At 38.4% G+C, this 20,201-nt stretch overlaps 1 protein-coding gene across 1 annotated transcript in view; it reads left to right on the top strand.

The window, feature by feature from the left end:
- Window positions 1-20,201, top strand: part of LOC114019421 (connector enhancer of kinase suppressor of ras 2) — a 456,264-nt gene that overhangs the window by 337,294 nt on the left and 98,769 nt on the right. The window contains exon 15 of the mRNA XM_043522361.1: window positions 18,912-18,946. Within this exon, the coding sequence (XP_043378296.1) occupies window positions 18,912-18,946 (35 nt within the window). The remainder of the gene's footprint in view (window positions 1-18,911; window positions 18,947-20,201) is intronic.

Here is a 20,201-nt window from a genome sequence, read left to right as displayed (position 1 = left end):
CTGCATAACTCTGTTAGAAGAGTTACTCTCAATTTACACTAATGTAAGTGAATTCAGAATCTGATTCATTATTTGAAACTGGATTTTTTTTTAATTGTACACATCTTGGGTTCACTCAACTGCCAGTTAGAAACTCAGCAATTTAAAGCTTAACTGTGTAGATCTTTAATGCAAATAGTATTTGCTTTTTCATGGAATTCTTATCTAAAGCAAGAATGACCTTGCTATACATTTTTAAAATAATTTTCCTTTTTGTAATTGATATGAAAAAACTGGTTGAAAAAAAACATATTTCCTTCCACTACTTCTAAAAACTCATTTCCTTATACTAAGTCTGTGATCAATGGTCAGATCTGAGAGAGAATATGTTAATGCAGAAGGCTATTAGGTACACATGAAGAAGTCCTTGTGGTGTATGTACAGTGTTGCTTATTCCATTCAGGAAATTCTGCTTAATTTTTTCTCTGACCACATATAGCCTTTTGTGGCTTTTTAATGGCCTACGTACTGGTGCACCCACTCCTGAGCAGTAGAAGAGTGGAGTCTCTAGGCCAGGGGTTCTCAAACTTCATTGCACCGCGACCCGCTTCTGACAACAAAAATTACTACATGACCCCACGAGGAGGGACCAAAGCCCGAGCCCTGCCACCCCAGGCAAGGGAGGGGGGCAAAGCCCAAGCCCTACCGCCCCGGGTGGGAGGGCCAAAGTCAAAGCCCAAGGAGTTCAGCCCCAGGCAGGGGGCCTGTAACCTGAGCCCTGCCACCCAGGGCTGAAGCCCTTGGGCTTCAGCTACAGCCCCGGGCCCCAGCAAGTCTAACACCAGCCCTGGCAACCCCATTAAAACGGGGTTGCGACCCACTTTGGGGTCCTGACCCACAGTTTGAGAACCACTGCTCTAGGCTTTAAGAACTAGTAATCTTTAAATACTCAGATGTATACAGATTTGGACCCCAGTCTGCTCTTAACTTTAAGCACATTGAGAACTTTTAGTTGGCCACATAAATCCATTTTTAGGTCCCTAAATACATGTTTTTCAGAGGCACTGAGACTCTGCATGTCCTATTAAAATCAGTGCACATTGTGAGGGCTCAGCACTCATATATTTAGGTGGAAAATGTTGACTTCAGTACTTCTCTAGTACAGCCAGTTTTTAATTAAATTACACTGTTCAAAGCACCAAACATTTTAAAAATAATATTTGATCTTCACTATGAAAAAGATTACAAAGAGTTCAAGGAAATACTTACAGAAATAAAAAAGTATTGTTAATATCAACACATTTCATATTACATTCTGTCTTCTGCATGTCTAAGTTCTGTTACTTTATCCAAAGAATTGGTTAATTATCCTAAGAATTTAATATCTTTAGTCAAACGGGAGCCTGGAACTGCTATGTGTAGGTGCTCTTTGTAATTAAAAAGTGAACTCAATAAATAAATGGATCAATTCACAACAGCAATGAACACTTCTTCTGTGTAAATAGAGGAAGCTGGCTAGCCCTGTACCAAGGGAGAGGAGCAGGTTAACCCTGTCTGAAGAGTGGGGCTGGAAAAGTTCTGTCTGGGAGAGAAGGGGAGGCAGTCAGCCAAGGCTACCTTGGAAAGAATGGGAGCAGATTCACTGGGTAAATATGGGTTAAAAGACTGTTGAAGAGAATCTGTCCATAGGAGGGAGATGAGCAGTTAAGGAAAGAATGTTAGTGGTGTTAGGTTATCAGGTTGACAGCTAGCAAATAGTGTTCAAAATAGCCAACTCACAGGTGATACATACATACATACTGCCCCACTCATGGGCTGACATCCCCCTGGTGAATACAACCTTGGAGGGTCAATTATTCCAGCTCTCTTCTCTTTCAAATTCTAAACGGGGAGTAAAACATTCACTCTAAATCCTTTTGAAATGCATTAACTTGTATCTGGAAACCTGGATCAATCTGACTTGAAACCCCTTGATCCCTCAATGTAAATCTCAGTATTTTTGGACTAAACTCACATAACTGTAATTATTTCCTGGTACAGGTGATACTCTTTCAATTTACTGCCATGATTTACAGATCAAAGTCATACTGCTTAGATCTGATATCAAAAGACACTGTTTAACCTTTTTCAGGGTAACAGCCGTGTTAGTCTGTATTCGCAAAAAGAAAAGGAGTACTTGTGGCATCTTAGAGACTAACAAATTTATTTGAGCATAAGCTTTCGTGAGCTACAGCTCACTTCATCGGATGCATGAAGCTCATTACCCTAGTAAATTACAATTTAGGCTCAATTCTGCCCTTACTGAAGCAAAAGGTTTTATGCCATTGAGTTCAGAGAGAGCAGGATCAGGTCATTACATAATTATTTTAAATGCCAACATTTCTAATGTTAATGCGCTGTCAAAAACTTTTAGTGCACTAATCTTTCTCAAATGATACATTAATATGAAAAATCTGGCTTTTTGTATCTAAGCACTACAAGAACTGTCATTCTACTTTATTGACGAGATCACCCATGTTTGGGATGATTTCGCAAGACATGTGGATCCAGTTGCACTTCACTCCTTGAGTTTGGTCCATTTACTCCATAAGACCTATAGGGCATCTAAAGAGGACTTGATCAAATACCTGTGAGTCTAAACTATATATACTGTTGCTGGTTGGTGAAAGAGAGTCAGAAGCAACTTTGGTCACTCATGACTGAAATAGACAGTGCCTCATTTTTTGAAGGAATCTTCCTTCCTTTCTTCCAGCAATAATCTGACCAACACTTAAGAAATTCACCCTGGATATATTTGACCTGGCTAATTAATGCTCACAAACCTCCCATTCTTGAGCAAACTTGCAGAGAAGCTGAACAAAAGCCACTTTCAAACTCATCTTGCTACAGCAAATATCCTAGAACCAGCACAATTCAGACCAGGACATGGAATGGAAATATCATTGGTGGCACTAATGGACAATTTCTTATATCGGTGGACAAAGAGCAGAGATCAGTTCTCATATTCTTGAACCCCTGCAGCATCTGATACAGAGCATTATGAGATATTGCCTTCCCACTGGAGATAGGTAGCAGGGTTTCAGAGGAATGTGCTAAGATGATCTGAGTCCTTCCTGTAGGCAGATACCCAAGGAGTAGTATGGGAAACTCCACTATTAGACACCCTTATCCCCTCCACACACACTGTTGAGTTTTACAAGGATCAGTTCTCTCTCTGGCTCTATTCATAAGAAAGGTCATACCGGGTCAGATCAAAGGTCCATCTAACCCAATATCCTGTCTTCCAACAGTGGCCAATGCCAGGTGCCCCAGAGGGAATGAACAGAACATGTAATCATCTGCAAATTTAGATCCCATCATTTTATATGTATAGTTGGGATTATGCTTTCCAATGTGCATTACTTTGCATTTATCAACATTGAATTTCATCTGCCATTTTGTTGCCAGTCACCCAGTTTTGAGAGATCCTTTTGTAGCTCTTTGCAGTCTGCCTGGGACTTAATTATCTTGAGTAGTTTTATACCATCTGCAAATTTTGACACCTCACTGTTTACCCCTTTTCCCAGATCATTTATGAATATGTTGAGTAGGACTGGGCCCAGTACAGACCCCTGTGGGACACCACTATTTACCTCTCTCCATTCTGAAAACTGTCGATTTATTCCTACCCTTTGTTTCCTGTCTTTTAACCAGTTACCAGTCCATGAGAGGACCTTCCCTCTTCTTCCATGGCAGCTTACTTTGCTTAAGAGCCTTTAGTGAGGGGCCTTGTCAAAGGCTTTCTGGAAATCTAAGTACACTATATGCACTCGGTCCCCCTTGTCCACATGCTTGTTGCCCCCTCAAAGAATTCTAGTAGATTGGTGATTTCCCTTTACAAAAACCATGTTGACTCTTCCCCAACAAATTATGTTCATCTTCTCCAAGAAGCAGTCATTTAAGGTGTCAAGAAACTTAATCTCTGCATCCCGTCCTGAGGTGACTTGTACCCAGTCAGTATGGGGATAGTTGAAATCTCCCATTATTATTGCGTTTTTTATTATAATAGCCATTTTTATCTCCCTGAGCATTTCACAGTCACAATCACCATCCTGGTCAGATGGTCAGTAATATATCCCTGCTGCTATATTCTTACTATTAGAGCATGGAATTACTATCCATAGAGTTTCTATGGTACAGTATGGTTCATTTAAGATTTTTACTTCATTTGATTCTATACTTTCTTTCACATATAGTGCCATTCACCCACCAGCATGACCTGTTCTGTCCTTCTGATATATTTTGTACCCTGATATTACTGTCCCATTGATGATCCTCATTCCACCAAGTTTCTGTGATGCCTATTATGTCAATATCCTATTTAATGTGAGGCAATCTAGTTCACCCATCTTATTATTTAGACTTCTAGCATTGGTATATAAGCACTTTGAAAACTTGTCACTTTTTAGCTGTCTGCCATTACATGATGTAATTGAATAGGACTTTTTTTCATTTGACTGTTTCTCATCAGATCCTACCTGTATTTTATCATCTTCCATCCTCTCCTCCTTACTAGGACATAGAGAATCTCCATTTATAGATCCTCCCCTAAGGGATGTTGCTGTCTGAACCATGTGCTTCTCCGCACCTGTTGGCTTTCCCCCTGCCCTTAATTTAAAAACTGCTCTACGACCTTTTTAATTTTATTTCAACATCTAAATCCAGCCACTGAGAGAACTGGGGAGATGTTGTGAACCCAAGAGCCAACAATATGCAGATGACTCATCGTTATACCTATCCTTCACAGCATATTACAGCACCACTAACCTGGCATAGTGCTTAGATGAGATCAGGTTATGGATGAAAAACAGCTGGCTAAAACTGAATATAAGCAAGATGGAAGCACTTTGAGCATTTTTCAGATGTGGCACAGTTTCCATTGGTTGAAGATGCATAACCACAATTTGTCAGTTCAGTCTGCAGTTTGAGTGCTCCTGCATTCCTCAGCGATGTGTATCTGCAAGTAATGCATTCTGTCATCTACAGCAAACCAGGACACTGCATCCCATCCTGGCAGATGATGACCTAACCTCAGTTTATATCCACTCTTGTCACCTCTCATCTGAACTAGAGCAATGCTATTTACCTGGTCATGAAACCAGCCGTCCTCAGAAAACTCCAACTAATACATAGATTCCAAAGCCAGAATGGACCATTGTGATCATCTAGTCTGACCTCATATGTAACACCAGTCATAGAATGTCCCCAAAATAATTCCTAAAGCAGATCTTTTAGAAAAACGTTCAATCTTGATTTCAGAATTGTCAGTGATGGAGAATCTACTGTGATGGTTGGTAAATTGTTCCAGTGGTTAATTACCCTCACTGTTAAAAATGTATGCCTTACAGAACATGGCAGCCTAGTTCCTTAATAACTCAGGCTACCATGAACACATCATATCTGTCCTCTGCTTTTTACACTGTCTTTCCTTCCCAGGTCAAATTCAGGGTGTTCATTCTTATCTTCAAGGCAGGCAGCTGTCTGCGTCCAGGTTACCTAATTGCTAAAGCTCCATGACAAGGACCACAGAAGACAACTGTGCTCCTCAGGCACATTCCCCCCTCCCTAAAATTTGTCCACTGTAAGGACAAATTTTGCCTGTGCAGGAGACAGAGCTTTCTCTGGGAATATTCCAAGACTGTGGAACAAACTCACACTGGAAATAAGGACCATCACAAACCTCATCACCTTTTGCTCAAAGTGCAAGGTGCACTTCCTGGACTTTGCTTTTGCTAATGTAAACAGGTAGCACATGGTACATATAATATATTAAATTATAATTTAAGAAAAATTTTATTGAAATAAAACTCCAAACAAACTCTACACAATTTCTTTTTGGGGAGAGGATGAGGGAACAAATGTGTCAGCTTAGTCATATTGCTCAGCTTGGTCATATTGCTTCAAGACACAGAGTTGTTACAGTGCTGGGGCTGTATAAGAACCTGATTAGAACAGAAGTTTACATTTTTAATTAATAATAGAACAGTCATATTAATATTGATCAAGACTAGTAGTAGTTTATTAAAAAATCTGAACGTATGTTAAAAATGTAGTACCGTATTTTATTTTTTCAGTGGCTGAGATTATATGAAATAAAAACAATTCACTTGCAGTGGAGTGGAGAAGCCAAGTTATGCAAAGAGTCAATCATCCATATGAAGAAGTGATATCTAAAATGTCAGCAACATTAAACAAATGGGAGCCATTTAAATTATGAGGTACAACCAAATAGAAATAGACTGATTCTTTTGACAATGAGATAAAATATTGGCTTGATTTTCAGAGTTGTGGTGTGCCTTTGGCTCTGACTTTGGTGTGTGTGGTGAATTCTCAGGACCTTTTGAAAATTAGACAATATATGAATAATATAAATATACGACCCACCACAGGGTTTGAAACCACTTCTCTTGATCCCCAGAATCATAGGCCCATGTTCTGCCAAACCACAAGACAATTATGTTTCTACTAGCATGCATCATTTTTAATTTTGACTTGTGGGAAATTACATATGTTAAATGAGTTATGGGAGAACTACTCTGTTCTCTAAACTCAATAGAAACATAAATAAAATAATCAGGATAAAGCTACCATTACTTATGTTTTAATATGTGGTCAAACAAAGCCTATTTCCTCATTCATACCAATGGAAGAAAGGTAGACGTGTGGGTAAGAGACAACAGTGGGAGGCAGGAGGGTTCTTTACCTAGCTCTGCCTTAGCCTTCCTCATAATCTCTTTCTGTGTCAGTTTCTTCACATATAAAATTGGAATACCTTCTTCACGGGGCATCCTGGGGTTAAATTGCTGGTATCAATAAAATGTTTTTGAATGTAAGATGGAAGGTGCTCTAGCAATGCAAATTATTTTGATAATATTCATGTGCATACAAACTTTACATATTGAACTTAGTTTTTTTTCTCATTTAAATAATAGAAAATTAAAAGCCTAATAATAATAATAAAAGCCTAATCTATGGTTTTTGTCTATTTCCTAACATTTTACCTATTATTCTCCACAAATAATGCACTTATTAACATTAAAATGATTTCTTTATGTAATGTTCAAGTGATTAGGACTATGCAGAACAACTAAAAAAGCTTGGTGTTTTGAGTGTAATGTCCCAATATCTGTTACACTAATCTCTCTTTAAAAGAGAGTTTAGTACTTGTGAAAGGTGACAGATAGTGCTGGAAAATGAAATCTGTTAAAAAAAGATTACAGCACAGGTAGCTACAGTGCCATCTACCTTACGCTGAACCATCAATGTGTCTCCATCTTGTTCTGGGAGGACTATCTCTAAGCATATGTTTCCAATGCAAAAAAAGGTGTCTTCTTTACTCAGGTTAGCTAATCCAAGTTAGCCAAATCCAGTTAAAATAGCAGATTAGCAGTGTCAGAGAGAGCCTATATGTCAGCCTGAGGTGAATGCATGTTGCTAACCCAAATTAAAATCTGAGTTGACATGTCTTCATTTCTGTTGTAACCCAAATTAGCTAATTCAGGTTAGCTAACCCAAGTTAATAACTCACGTTTTTTTGCAGTGTCAACACACCCTGAAATGATAGAGGGTTCCAAATTAAGTCAAACCGTAACCAAAAAGGGTTCAAGTTAGTGCCAGCTGTGCTGGTGGATGTGACCAGATTAAAAAACCACTAAAAAATGGACTGAATTGTATAAACTACCAAACAACCTTTTGACTACAATAATTTTTAGGCCCTGATCCTGAAAGGCTTAAGCAAGTGCTTAACTTTACATACTGCTCACAGCCATGTAAAGTTAAGCACAAACTATGCATACAGCTATGCAAGACGGGGCCCTAATCACCATTAGCTGTATTTGAACTGGTGACTGCAAGACTAAAGACTGTATTGTTACCAATTCTGTTCTATCCTATTCCCCATGCTCATTTTCAAACTTGGTTTAATTTATCTCATTGACTGCTGACTGAATAAAACTGATGGTTTTCATTTGCAGACTTTTCTGTAAGCTTGGGTACTATCTACTATTTTGTTCCCCAGAATTTAAAAACTTTAAGTGTGAGCTGTGAAAAAGTTATTTGTACTCAATTCTAGTTTAAAAGATTGATTAGAATTAGCTGATAATGTGCCCTTTAGAACATTTGGTATCTCAAGGTAAAGTAGTAGAGTGCATTTTAAAACACGATTTTCCCTGCACAGACCTGCTTTCCCTATTGTCAGTCTTGATCTTTGATCTGCTGTAGAGAAACTTGCATGGGATTAAATTTTCATCATTGTGATTCTTATTTTGTATATGCTTTTTTTAATAATTGTGAAGCAAACATTTAATAGCTCCTACATTTAATAGCTCACATGAGCATTACATGAAGTTTTTTTTCTGGTTGCTATAGGTTTAGCTAGTCATATCTAATTTTACTTCAAAACACCCACTCTTGTGAAAAGTAGGGCTTTTTACCTGGATTGTCACCAATTCGATTTGGTTTTGTGCACATGGAGAAAAGGGGTTTCATATGCATGCAGCATTTCAGTGCAAGTGAATTATGTGTTAGATTGGTACACATCCATTGACTTCAATTTTACAGTGCATTCTTGTATCTGATGTAAAGTTTGAATGTCACCAGTTAGATCACTAGTTCTGGATCATGGAAATAAAACATAATTTATGCAGGGTTTTTTTCAAAATTTTAGACCAGGTAATACCTGGGTGAGAAATGTATGTTATGCTAGAGGATGCATCCTCATTGTCTGGCTCTACCAAAAGAAGGGCAGGAAACACTAGATATGGTTTTAATCAGGCTGCAACTTTATTATTAAATGTCTGGTGCTACTTGGCAGATAAAAATGTACAGTGCAGGTAACTCCATGTTCATTCAGTATCTAGCCAGGGGGCTTCCGCCACCTCCCCTCTTTTTGCATCTAGGACCCCAGCCAACCCATTGCTAGGACCTTACCATTCCCACCCCCCAATCCCAAACAAGGTTTAAGGTAGACTATAAGAAAGGGAGGTTGGCTCCTTGCTGTACCAGACATAGGAGCCCCAACCCTGCCCCCCGCCTTCCCTCCTCCCATTCCGCTCCTTTAACCAACACCTCCTTTTGAAGTCCTTTAATCAAGCCATTTATCCAGTCACTGTATCCCTTCCCTATGGAGTACCTGCACTGGACCTCTGCCACACACTTAAATAATGAGCTGTGATATCATAACTTAACATCCTTCCCTACTCACTATAACAAAGCTCTCCCTGAACCCACTATGGGAAAAGCAAAACAAAACAAACAAAAAAAACATTCCACCTAGGCCAATCTAGTGGTGAGGGAAAAATTCCTTCCCAGCCCCCCTAGAAAGGAGTGGCTAGCACAGTGCCCACAGCAGGTCCTTACCAAACCTGTTATTTTGACACCTCAAGGGGAGGGAAGGTGGGTGCTGCTCCTCCTGGTCCAGGGAAAAGGGGTTTCTCCCGCCTGGCCTTGTCCCTTTTGAACTCCCCAGCCATTCCAGTCCCGGGGGGTTGCAACGCTGACCCACTCCCCCATTTTGCATCACTTCTGAACCTCACGCGCCTCCTGGCTGTAAGGAGCTATTGCCTCTCCCCTGAAATCCAGACAACGCCTCCCTGCTCTGCTTAAAGGTGTGGTGTGGTCTAGTGTACAGCAATTTCTGAAAGTTTAGCCTGGGCTGCAAAGCTCAGATGCAGATTCAATTTTCCAAAAGTTCAAAGGAGTTCTAGTTAGGGCCCATTTATACATGTGTTTATTTGTAGTGCACAGTACACCCAGCACTTCATTGTACCATCATTTTCTGCGAACTGAGATAGATTGTTCATTTACAGTTTAAAGCAGTGCTTCACCAAAATGACAATAAATTCTTATCTCAGAGTAACGAGAGACATCGTGTAGTGATGTGGTGCTTATGTTGAAAGTTAGGTGCATATTTCATATGTAGATGTTGATCCTGTACCCACTGACATCAACAGGAGTGTTGTCATCAATGTCAATGAGCGTATGATGAGCTCCTTATTATTCTAAAAACCATATGAATACTGAAATAAATAAGAAATACATACATATTGCAGGTGCAGGAAGCATTGCTTGTGTACAGCGATATGCTCTTTGTAGGTATGTCAGCAGCACACCCCACATACCAGTTGATTTATCAGAGGTGGTTTGCTCCAGGGTGATCTATTTCACTGAGGCCGTCCTCATTACTTGTAATATTCTTAATTTTTTGTTCAATATTTCAATGTGTTTCTAAATCTAGAAATGCAGATACCCCATGTTCATTCATATCTAGCCAAGGGGCTTCCACCAGCCCCCCTCTTTTTCCATCCAGGTCCCCCAACCAACCCATTGCTGGGACCTTACCATCCCAGCATGTACATGCTTTGTGTACATTGGGAACACTTTGGAAAATATGCTTCATTGATTATTATATAGAGTAGGAAACAGTTAAACGGACTGAATGAGTTTTCCATTTTTCAGTGTCTCGAATTAATAACTCCAGAATGAAGAGGCATGTGAGGAAAAAAAATCGTTTCATCTTTTAATATGAATAAATCATAGATGGATGGCAGTAGTATGGTTGAAATGATGATGCGGCTGTCTCTAAAAGTTCTTTTACTAGGTTGCTTTAGCTGTCCAGTATAATTCTAGGGAGATCAGCTTGGTTCATTCATATTTTAATAACACTTTACTGCAGTAGAAATTCTGACATTTATTAATCAGGATTTTATTGTAACCCTTTTAACTGATACTGTGCTGCTGACCGGTATGGTGTGCTGAATGGTTTTTCACATTGTTTCAAGAAAATGTAGATGAATACTTTACTCTTCCTATAGATAGCTCCAACATAAGTTTTCTTTTCTTGTAGGCACTGAGGCTTGTGCCTCCTAATTTACTTGGGGTGGGGGGGGGAGGAGGAATGAAGTCACTTTAGTATTCACCTGCTTAAAATGGAAAACCTATTAAAGAATTTTATGCTGAGTGGCAGCTCATGCATTATTACTAAGCCTGAAAGCAATCATTTCAGACAATGAAATTCCCTCACTTCCTAGGGCAAGGGTGCAACATTGTTATCATAGACATACTTTTCATCCGCTATAAAATCTTATTTGAAGGGAGGCCGTCTTTGATATCAGCATTAGATAAGTTACTGTAACTGGATCAGTGAGAGAGAGTGGCATTGTGTGCAGCAACAAGAGGAAACAGACCCATCACTCTGAACAATATATAATGCAAAATGGCTAGGAAGCTAAGAGGGGGGAAAGGGTATAAAATAAAGATGATACTTACTGTCTTGCCATTTACATTGTATTACAGATGTTGTTATACTGGCATGTATTCTGGTTTTGATTAAAAATACATATTTACCATGGCAACATTTTAATCCAAAAGACATTCCATAAATCAAATATGAAAACTAATGTATAATAATTACACAGGATCTCCTCAGAATATTTGAAACATCTTGGCAAAGTATGCAGCTACATTTGTCACTACCATGTATTCTGAATGTCAGTCAATCACATCTGAAGCAGAATGTGCAGTTGAAATATAGAGTATCAATACCACTCACTGATTGCAATCGTCCTGCTTGTTCTCTCAAAGGTGGTTGTGTCAATCAGTGGAAATAGATGTGCAAGAAATTAACATTTAAATTTAACATCTTCTTTTCCATGCAATTTCTAGAGACATTTACATGTGACTTGGCGTCTTTGGAGGGTTCAGCAAAATTGTCTCTCTTGCTTTACTGAACAAAGATTTAAGACTTTTTAAAATGCTTTATACATGTAGCATGCAGGTGGCAAAAAGTATCCTTCTGATCACCATAATGCACTGCCTATGTAAAGGTAAATAGCACAATCCTCACTCTCATTTTGTGAAATGGACACTTTATCAGAGGGTAAGTATGATTTCTTATTTAAATGTAGGTACAGAATGACAATAATACTTTGCAATTATGTATTATTTTTCATCTGAGGATCTCTAAGCACTCTTTACAAACATTAATAGAGTTTAATAACACCTTTGTGAGGTAAGGAGGTCGGTTTTTTGGCTGCACTTTAAAAATGGGGAAAGCAAAGGACAGAGTTCAGGGCTGAAAACTTAACATTGTGTACTTATAGTTAAGAACCTAAATAAATGTCTTTCTTTTTTCAGAGATGCTGATCATCTGCAGCTACCATTGAAGTAACTGAAGTCACTGTAAAAATCAGGCAACTTATTTTGGTGCCTAAATAATGTCTTAGGTGCTTAACTTTATACACCAAAAGTTTGATATTTTTGGCATAAGTAACTTATGCAAGGTCTTAGAGTTCAGCAGTGGCAGATCCAGCAATAGTGCTCAGGACTCTTAATTCCCGGTCCTATGTGCTAATCATTAAGAAAACATTCCAACGTGGAAAGATGTAAATTTTCCAAGATGGATTCATTTTATTAACCCTGATAACCTTTGTGCGACCTTTGTGAAACTTCACATGCTAATTTAGAACCCCAAGCATGTCTTTGGTATGGATTGTCAACTCTCCTATTTTAAACAAGTGCAATGGCAATGTCGTTAATGCCTTCGTGATAGCAAGTGCCATTTATATGTGTATTCATTGCACACTTTGCTCTTGAAGGAGACTGTCTGTTTGAAGTATTATGGACATGACAAGAGGAGTAATTAAGAAAAATGGTGGTGAGTAGAGCCACTGCAAAAAATATATATCTAATGCAAATATCTCCCAACCGAAATCTTGCAAATCTTACCAAGGTAAACAGTCAGAAAGGAAAATTAATGAACCTAATTGGCACCCAATTCCAACAGATATAGTATACAAATTCTTACATCTAACATCAGGATAGCCTCAGACTGATATCTTTCTAGATAGTGACAGCTTGCAATACATGTCTGGAATATTTAAACCTTACTTGGATATCACTAGAATGAATGACTTTTTTGAAAGTGTATACATAGGATGTATTTGAGCTTTGGTGTTCCTTTAAAAAAATAATTTTACAGATCTGTAGCCTGGATCTATATTGGATTCATAACGTAATATTAACACATTCCTAACTCAGGCTCAAGAATCATATTTGATTTATCATTTCCATTTCTTAATGTTTCATTGAAATTTAAAACAATATCATACAGGGATGAAGGACAGTCTTGTAGTTTTTTATTATTTATTGCTATTTATTTCTTACATAGAACGATAGATGAACATGGTGCTTTACAGATAAATAATAAAAGAAAGTTCCTTTTCCTGAGCAACTTCGTCTAAAATTTACTAGTAGAAATGGCACAGAAGGGTAACAAACAAAGGATGGTTGGGTGGGTGGATGGATGATGATGGGTTATATGAACAAAAAGAGTTACAAGTGTAAAGGATTGTGTTACATGATTTTTTTACTTGAACATTTTAGAATTTTATGAGGGTAGATATTGTAGTTTCCTATTTTTTGTACATTAATATAATATGTTTGTAGTTTGAGACAGTAAAGTGGGGCAGGAGCTGTGGAGAGGAGGTTAGCTTTGGAAAGCTAAGTAAAGTTACTCTTGAAGAATGAAGGAGAATGAACGGTACAAAGGATCTGAAAAGATTTTACCAGCTTAGGGAATAGCATGAGAAAGTTGTAGTTGCTGGTGGGAGGAGTAGAGCAATGTGGCATGACAAGTTAGGAGAATGTGGGACATGAGATGTAGACAGAAGAGACTTAAAGGTGAGAATGAGAAGTTTTGATACCTCAATTTTATTCCAGTTTTTGCAAATCACTTAACTTCTTTGTGGCTAAGTTTCCTCCTCTGTAAATTGGAAATAATACTACCTACCTCACTGAAATATTGTGAGCTTAAATTATTTAAAGTCTGAAAAGAATATGGAGATTCTCAAATGGAAGGTGTTACAGAAATGCAAAACATATTAGGCATCCAAATCCATTTTGGCTAACTTTAGACACTCAAGATTGTAACACATTGTTGCAAACTCTCACGATGTTTTTCTGAGTGTAGTGATGTTCGGTTGTTTGTTTATCTGTCTCATGAAAACGCAATGAAAGGCTGCCAAGTTGTGGATTTTCCTTTATTCAGAATGGCTGCAATCTCCCATTACTCTCAATGAAGCTGAAGCCAGCAAGATGACTGCTATTTCCTTACAATCTATCTGTATGTGGATGTGAGGCTGCCCCTAATAAAGATAACTGCCAATGACTACTCTTTTCAATGAGACAGAAACCATGCCCACAGGCAAAATGGCTGCCACTCTATTTTTGTGAGGGCTAGACAAGACACTGTTAGGACACAGGGACTGTGAGGAGCAGGCTGAGCACTGTAAAATGTGAATGGGGAGACTGAGTGGGGAGCTGGAGGCAGACTTAAGGGCAGCAGAGGAATTTGAGGGGCAGGAAGCCAATGGGGATTGTAGTGAGGTGGAGTGGCCTCCCACTGAGCCGTGCCTGCCCCTCGGAAGTCAGAGAGCGGAACAGGAAGTATTAAGGGTGGGGCCTGGAGCTCAGTCAGGCTGCAGCTGCCAAAGGAGACAGACGCCTTCCGGCTGCTCCCAAGCTGGGAGACTACCGCAGACCTCTGCGCTACTGAGGACTGGCCAGAGCTGCCAGAGCCACCCACTGGCCAAGCCACGGAGGAGTTGCCAGGACTGCCATGGGCTTTCTACCCTGATGACCCAGAGGATCCCCTACGGATCCAGGTACATCCCGAGTGGGAGATAGGAAGTGGCGCAGGGGCAGCTGACCCTAGTCTGGCTGCAGCACTGCCTGAGATAAGGTCAGCACGTTGTAGTCAGGATCCCGCCACTGTTAGGGCCCTGGGCCGGGACTCAGTGGAGTCGGGTGGGCCTATGTCACCCCTACCTCTACCACTGCACCCCTGATTGTGCAGTTTTGTATGCTACTGTTTCCCCAGGTAGACACTAAAACTCCCAAAGTCTTTTATCTAATTTGTAAGAAATTATTTTGGGTTAAAAGTGAGTTATTTCAAAACTATGTACTTCACTTAATCACTTCTGCATCTGTGTAAGTGTGTCAGAAAGATGAAGACATATTAATGTGGGATGAGAAATAAGCTAAGTAAATAGTCTAATATAGACAATATGTTCAGAGAAACTTAAGGTGGACACCAAAATGGGATGCCATAAAGATAATTTTAAGAGCTGGACTTCCTTAAAAGAAAGGCAAGGGACAGCTTGTGTCTTTAGCAGACTCTTCTTCTTCCTTAACTTTCCTGTAAAGTATTAAAATAATTCTTGTGTTCATCTTATACATTGATTTAATTATTGAGTGTACTAATTGACAAGCCAGATGAATTGAATCATTCATTTATTGATTGAATTTCAGTTGTAACCTTAATTTGATCATTTGATTAGTTCAGAGAAATTAGAAGGAAATTAGTTAGTGACATATTTGTTGGCTTATTCTTTTAATAAATACATAAATCCTGGTAGGATCCTTCCATATTCAAAGCAGCAACAGAGTAGTGGAGAGTCAGGCCCAAGTAATTCCTTAATGTAATGAAGTGGGTAATTATAGATCTCACCAAGAACCATCGTCTCTCTTTGAGCTGGTTTACACTCACTTTTTATACGAGTTTAACTATACCAGTTTAGAAACCCATTTAGCTAAATTGGTGCAACCCTCATAGTGTGTGTGCAGTAATACCTGTATAAAGGTGCTTTTACTAGTATAGCTTATTTCCATAAATCTACTGAATTATATTTAATCAGTACAAAAACTGTTTAGAATAGACAAGCCCATTTTTAAATATCAAATTGACATTGGAACTCAAATGGCAATCCCATTCGTTATTCACCTACTTTTGAATTTAAGCAAATCATTAGAAATTGCAATAATATAGAGCTCTCTCTGTGTGTAGGTGTAGCTCAGTCAGACTAGCATTATTCCATTTGACATAGACTGTGTAAGTGAGATCGGAACCATGCCCCTTTCTGTGTAAATAATGGCACAATTTGCTGTTTGTTAAATACAATTTTATGAACCATAAATTATGATGTTTTGTAACATTTTAAAATAATCTGCTCATCCATTTTTGTAAATTCATCTTATACTGTGTTAGGTACTTATAAAGCTATAAAACTACTGATAGCTGGGTGTAAATGGGGAAACTCCATCACTATCCTCTGATGTCCCAGAAACCTCTTAGTCTCTCCAGTAAGTGGCAACTTCATGTGAATTTATTTATATACCCATCTCCACCACCAACACAGTCTCATGCAGCAAAGTATTTATAGTGTTTTTGTCCTTTAGCCCTTTTGCACACGGCCCGGGGGGAACAGAGGTCTCCCTGCCTTGAGGTCTCTTAGCTATTGGACTCAGCTAGCCCAGATTCTCCTTTTTATACCCCCTCAGATGATGGCTAATTGGTTCATCAGCCCTCCCAACCTGATCAGCTAATTAGCTGCATATCACCAATCAGCCTTCTCCAGTGGAGCTGACTAATGCTTAAGAGATCAGAGTGCAGGCTCATCTGTTAGCTCCCAGCACTCTGTCACACTGGGCTCAAAGATGTTAATAAAGATCTAAGAGCCTAGTTTTATCATTTGTCCCACCAATTTAACTGAGGACAGAATTGAGCTCTTATGGCTATATTAAGTCATTATCAGGCTGTGTTGCACTACAGGAGAGTCAGGGAGAACATAAGAATGGCCATACTGGGTCAGACCAATGGTCCATCTAGCCCAGTATCCTGTCTTATGGCCACTGACAGCGGCCAGTGTCAGATGCTTCATAGGGAATGAACAGAACAGGTAATCATCAAGTGATCCACTCCTGTCATCCAGGCACAACATCTGGCAGTCAGAGGCTTAGGGATGCCCAGAGCACGGAGTTGCATCCCTGACCATTTTAACTAATAGCCATTGATGGACCTATGCTTCATGAACTTATCTAATTCTTTTTTGAAGGCAGTTATAGTTTTGCACTTCACAATATCCCCTGGCAATGAGTTCCACAGGTTGACTGTGTGTTGTGTGATGAAGTACTTCCTTTTGTTTGTTTTAAACCTGCTGCCTATTAATTTCATTGGGTGACCTATGGTTCCTGTTAAGAGCACTTTTCCTGTGGGAGCCTTGGTAGGCATTGGCCCAGATTTTGAGCTGCATCCAAAGAGTGCACAGCCCAGCTCAAGGTGGTAGGGCAAAGTTGGCTGTATGTCACCCTTGTATCCCTTGGATTCTGTGGGTAAGTTACAGCAGTCTGAAGGCTCTTTTAATTTGTGCTTGGCTGCCTCTGGTTCCAGAAGGCCATTCCATCAGCTGGGAATGGCTGGAGTGCAGAGGCACTCAGGCAGTTCCCCTATATCCAGGGACAAAGACAGCCACTGTGTCTGCTCTGTGCTTCCAGGGAAGTCCCCTTATGTAGAGTTTAAGCAGAGCAGACCTAAAGGAATATCTTGACATCTAAGATACACCCGTGTAAATCTGGAGTAACTATTAATTCAGTGGAGTTACTCCAGATTTATACTGGTGTAACAGAGGTCAGCATCTGGTCCAGCATAGCTAGGTGAAAAAGAGCAGGATTTGTTCCTTTAGAATTTTGTATCAAAATCCTGTGAAACTTTGTGTAGTTTCAACACAAAACTAGATTCTCCTTCAATGTGGTATAGATTTTATAACTTGCACAAATTCCTCAACTTTGCTTCTACATATAAACCCTATATATATAGGATATATATATAGGAGCAAGGTTATCATTCAAAAATTCTCTTTGATAGTTAAAGAAAACCAATAGACTTTGTTTTATTCTGTGTAGATTGTTATGCGGTGCTCATGACCATAGCATGTGAGTGCCTTCCAGTAAGGCATTTAGCAACATGACTACACATCTGTCACTTGTTGTTTGTTCTCTCTTCTTCTTCCCACTGCATATGCAGTGGAATGTCTTGTCTTGGTAGGTTAGTTTGGTTGGTTTGTTTGTTTTTTAAATATTCATATTGCTATGTATTTACGTTCAGGAAGGCAAGGTCAAAGAAATATGCCTTGCACTTGAAGACTTCCTGTCCCTACACTTGAAATATGCACACAGGACTGATTAAAAATTTCTTTCCTCTCTGAGCCCATGTATGCTTGATATCGTCATGGTAAAACTTTAATGTAGTGGTATTAAGATGCATACACATCTTCCTACATAGGAAATTCAGAGGAAGAAAACTAGTACATGCCTAGGCTCTTACAGTATACTGTTTGTCACCGTTGCTGACTAAATTGTAAAAGTTTTCAGGGTTCATTTTTTAAAACTTTCACATATATATCTGTGTTTCCAAATACATAAATGGTATGAAAAATTTAGAATGTATATGTTTGTGGTTTCAAGCTGTTTGGTTGATTTCATGAGAATAAATTATTTTATTGGTTTCTTAACTGGTGAGAAAACTTCTTCCCCTCAGGGAAACTTGGTTTAAGTTCTACTAAACAAAACATTTTGCAAAAGGTGTTCTTTTTAATCCACGGATCACTTACTTCTGGAATATAAATAGTTATCTAAATCCTCATATGGATGATTTCTATGTAGCAAAGTAAGTTAAATTGACAGTTTCCTCCTTTTCCTTAAAATCCCCACTCAGTTAATTGGAAATGCAAATATTATAGTATATGCCCTATTCTGAAGAAAATACAATTTCTTAATCCTAAAGCACATTATGTATTTTAAAGAGCCTTCATTACAATAACCTCATCAGCTGAGGTTCATTTGATAAATGCAGAATTTTTTAACATTATATCTCTGTGGTGAAATCACTTTTAGTTGAAATTTAACTAAGTTTTCAGTTTCCTTTCTCTTAGAGTTACTGAGCTGCTATTATGGTTTATATCTGTGACCTCATTTTCCTACAGATAGTGTGGTTTTGATCACAGAAGGAAGTATTTTTTTCAAACCAGATACTAAATACTACTTTTTATTCTTCTCTACAGAGAGCAGGGGAGACAATCGGTGGAGATTCTGAAAGGTAATTTCTTTTTTGTCATCTTGCATTTGAATGTACAAAACTGTTGTGTCCATATTCATTATATTTTAAGCAATTAGTTGTGCTTTTCACTTTTGTAGGGGTATTTTTTGTTTTGTTTTTCTGAGAGACTGAAGTAATTTCCAGATTTTAGTGAGAAAAACATTGATCTCAGTGAATATATGTAATGGCTTCCCCTGCTGATTGCTTCAAGTATGAACATAGTTTTTAGACGTAAAGGGTTTCTTGAACTTTTTTTTAAATTAAAATAGTATCAGATATAAATGAAAATAAATTAAAGCTGTAATACAAAGTTGAGAGAGCAAATGTCTTCCCCTTTCCTTTCTTTTTCTCATTCCTTATTTATAAGGATTAACATTTCAAAAGCACTTTGAAGATGAAAAGTGTCACATAAATGTTTAGTAGTAGTATTTTTGGAAATCAACAATGAAATAGTCCTTTCTGTGAATATTTTTGTTCCATCAACATTTTTAAAATGCTAACCCCATCTGCACAAATATGTAAACTAATGTTTATCTTTCTTAGTATCTATTTAATAAATATACTAGGGCTAAGCAATTATTGTTCAATTTGCTCTTTAGTGTTTGTATTTGGTCAAATAGAATACAGAGAAACACAAATAATACTGGCAATATCTCTGATTCATTTACAATTAGACTGATTATGCACAAAATATATAATAGATTACATCCAGTAAACTACATTAAAATAACACTATTTGCAAAGTCAGATACTTGAACATTAGAAAATGCCAGAATTAAGGTTGTCCATGTGACATTAATTGAGGTCCCCTTCTGCATATGCATTATGATACAGTCTTTAATTACATGATCACATCCTATTTTTTTCCATAGAAACACTGCCTCACTCAGCCTATGGATAATTATTCAGTGTTTCTTTTTATCCTTCTCATTCATTGCGTGGCACTAAGCCTTTTTTAACCATCCAAACCTTCCGCTGAATAAAAAATAATTAATTTTCTCATGGGTGTTTCAATGGTGCTTTCAAAATAGTATACAAATGCTTCACTAATAAGCACTAAAGAATTTATTTTCACAACACCCGTGTTAGATTTGGTGGTATTCCTAACCCATTTTACAGTTTGAGTACTGAGGCACAGAAATATTAATGTCAAAAGTACCCACTAATTTGGGGTTCCTAACTTGAGACACTTTTCAGAGATCTTTTTAGCACTTTCTCTGCTCAAAGCACAGCTCCAAGTCAACTTCAATGGCAG

This window comes from Chelonia mydas, chromosome 9, assembly GCF_015237465.2.
Source record: "Chelonia mydas isolate rCheMyd1 chromosome 9, rCheMyd1.pri.v2, whole genome shotgun sequence".
In the NCBI taxonomy this organism is placed as follows: Eukaryota; Metazoa; Chordata; order Testudines; family Cheloniidae; genus Chelonia; species Chelonia mydas.
Note: the sequence above shows the minus strand (reverse complement) of the source record. Positions and strands in the feature narration are given on the sequence as shown.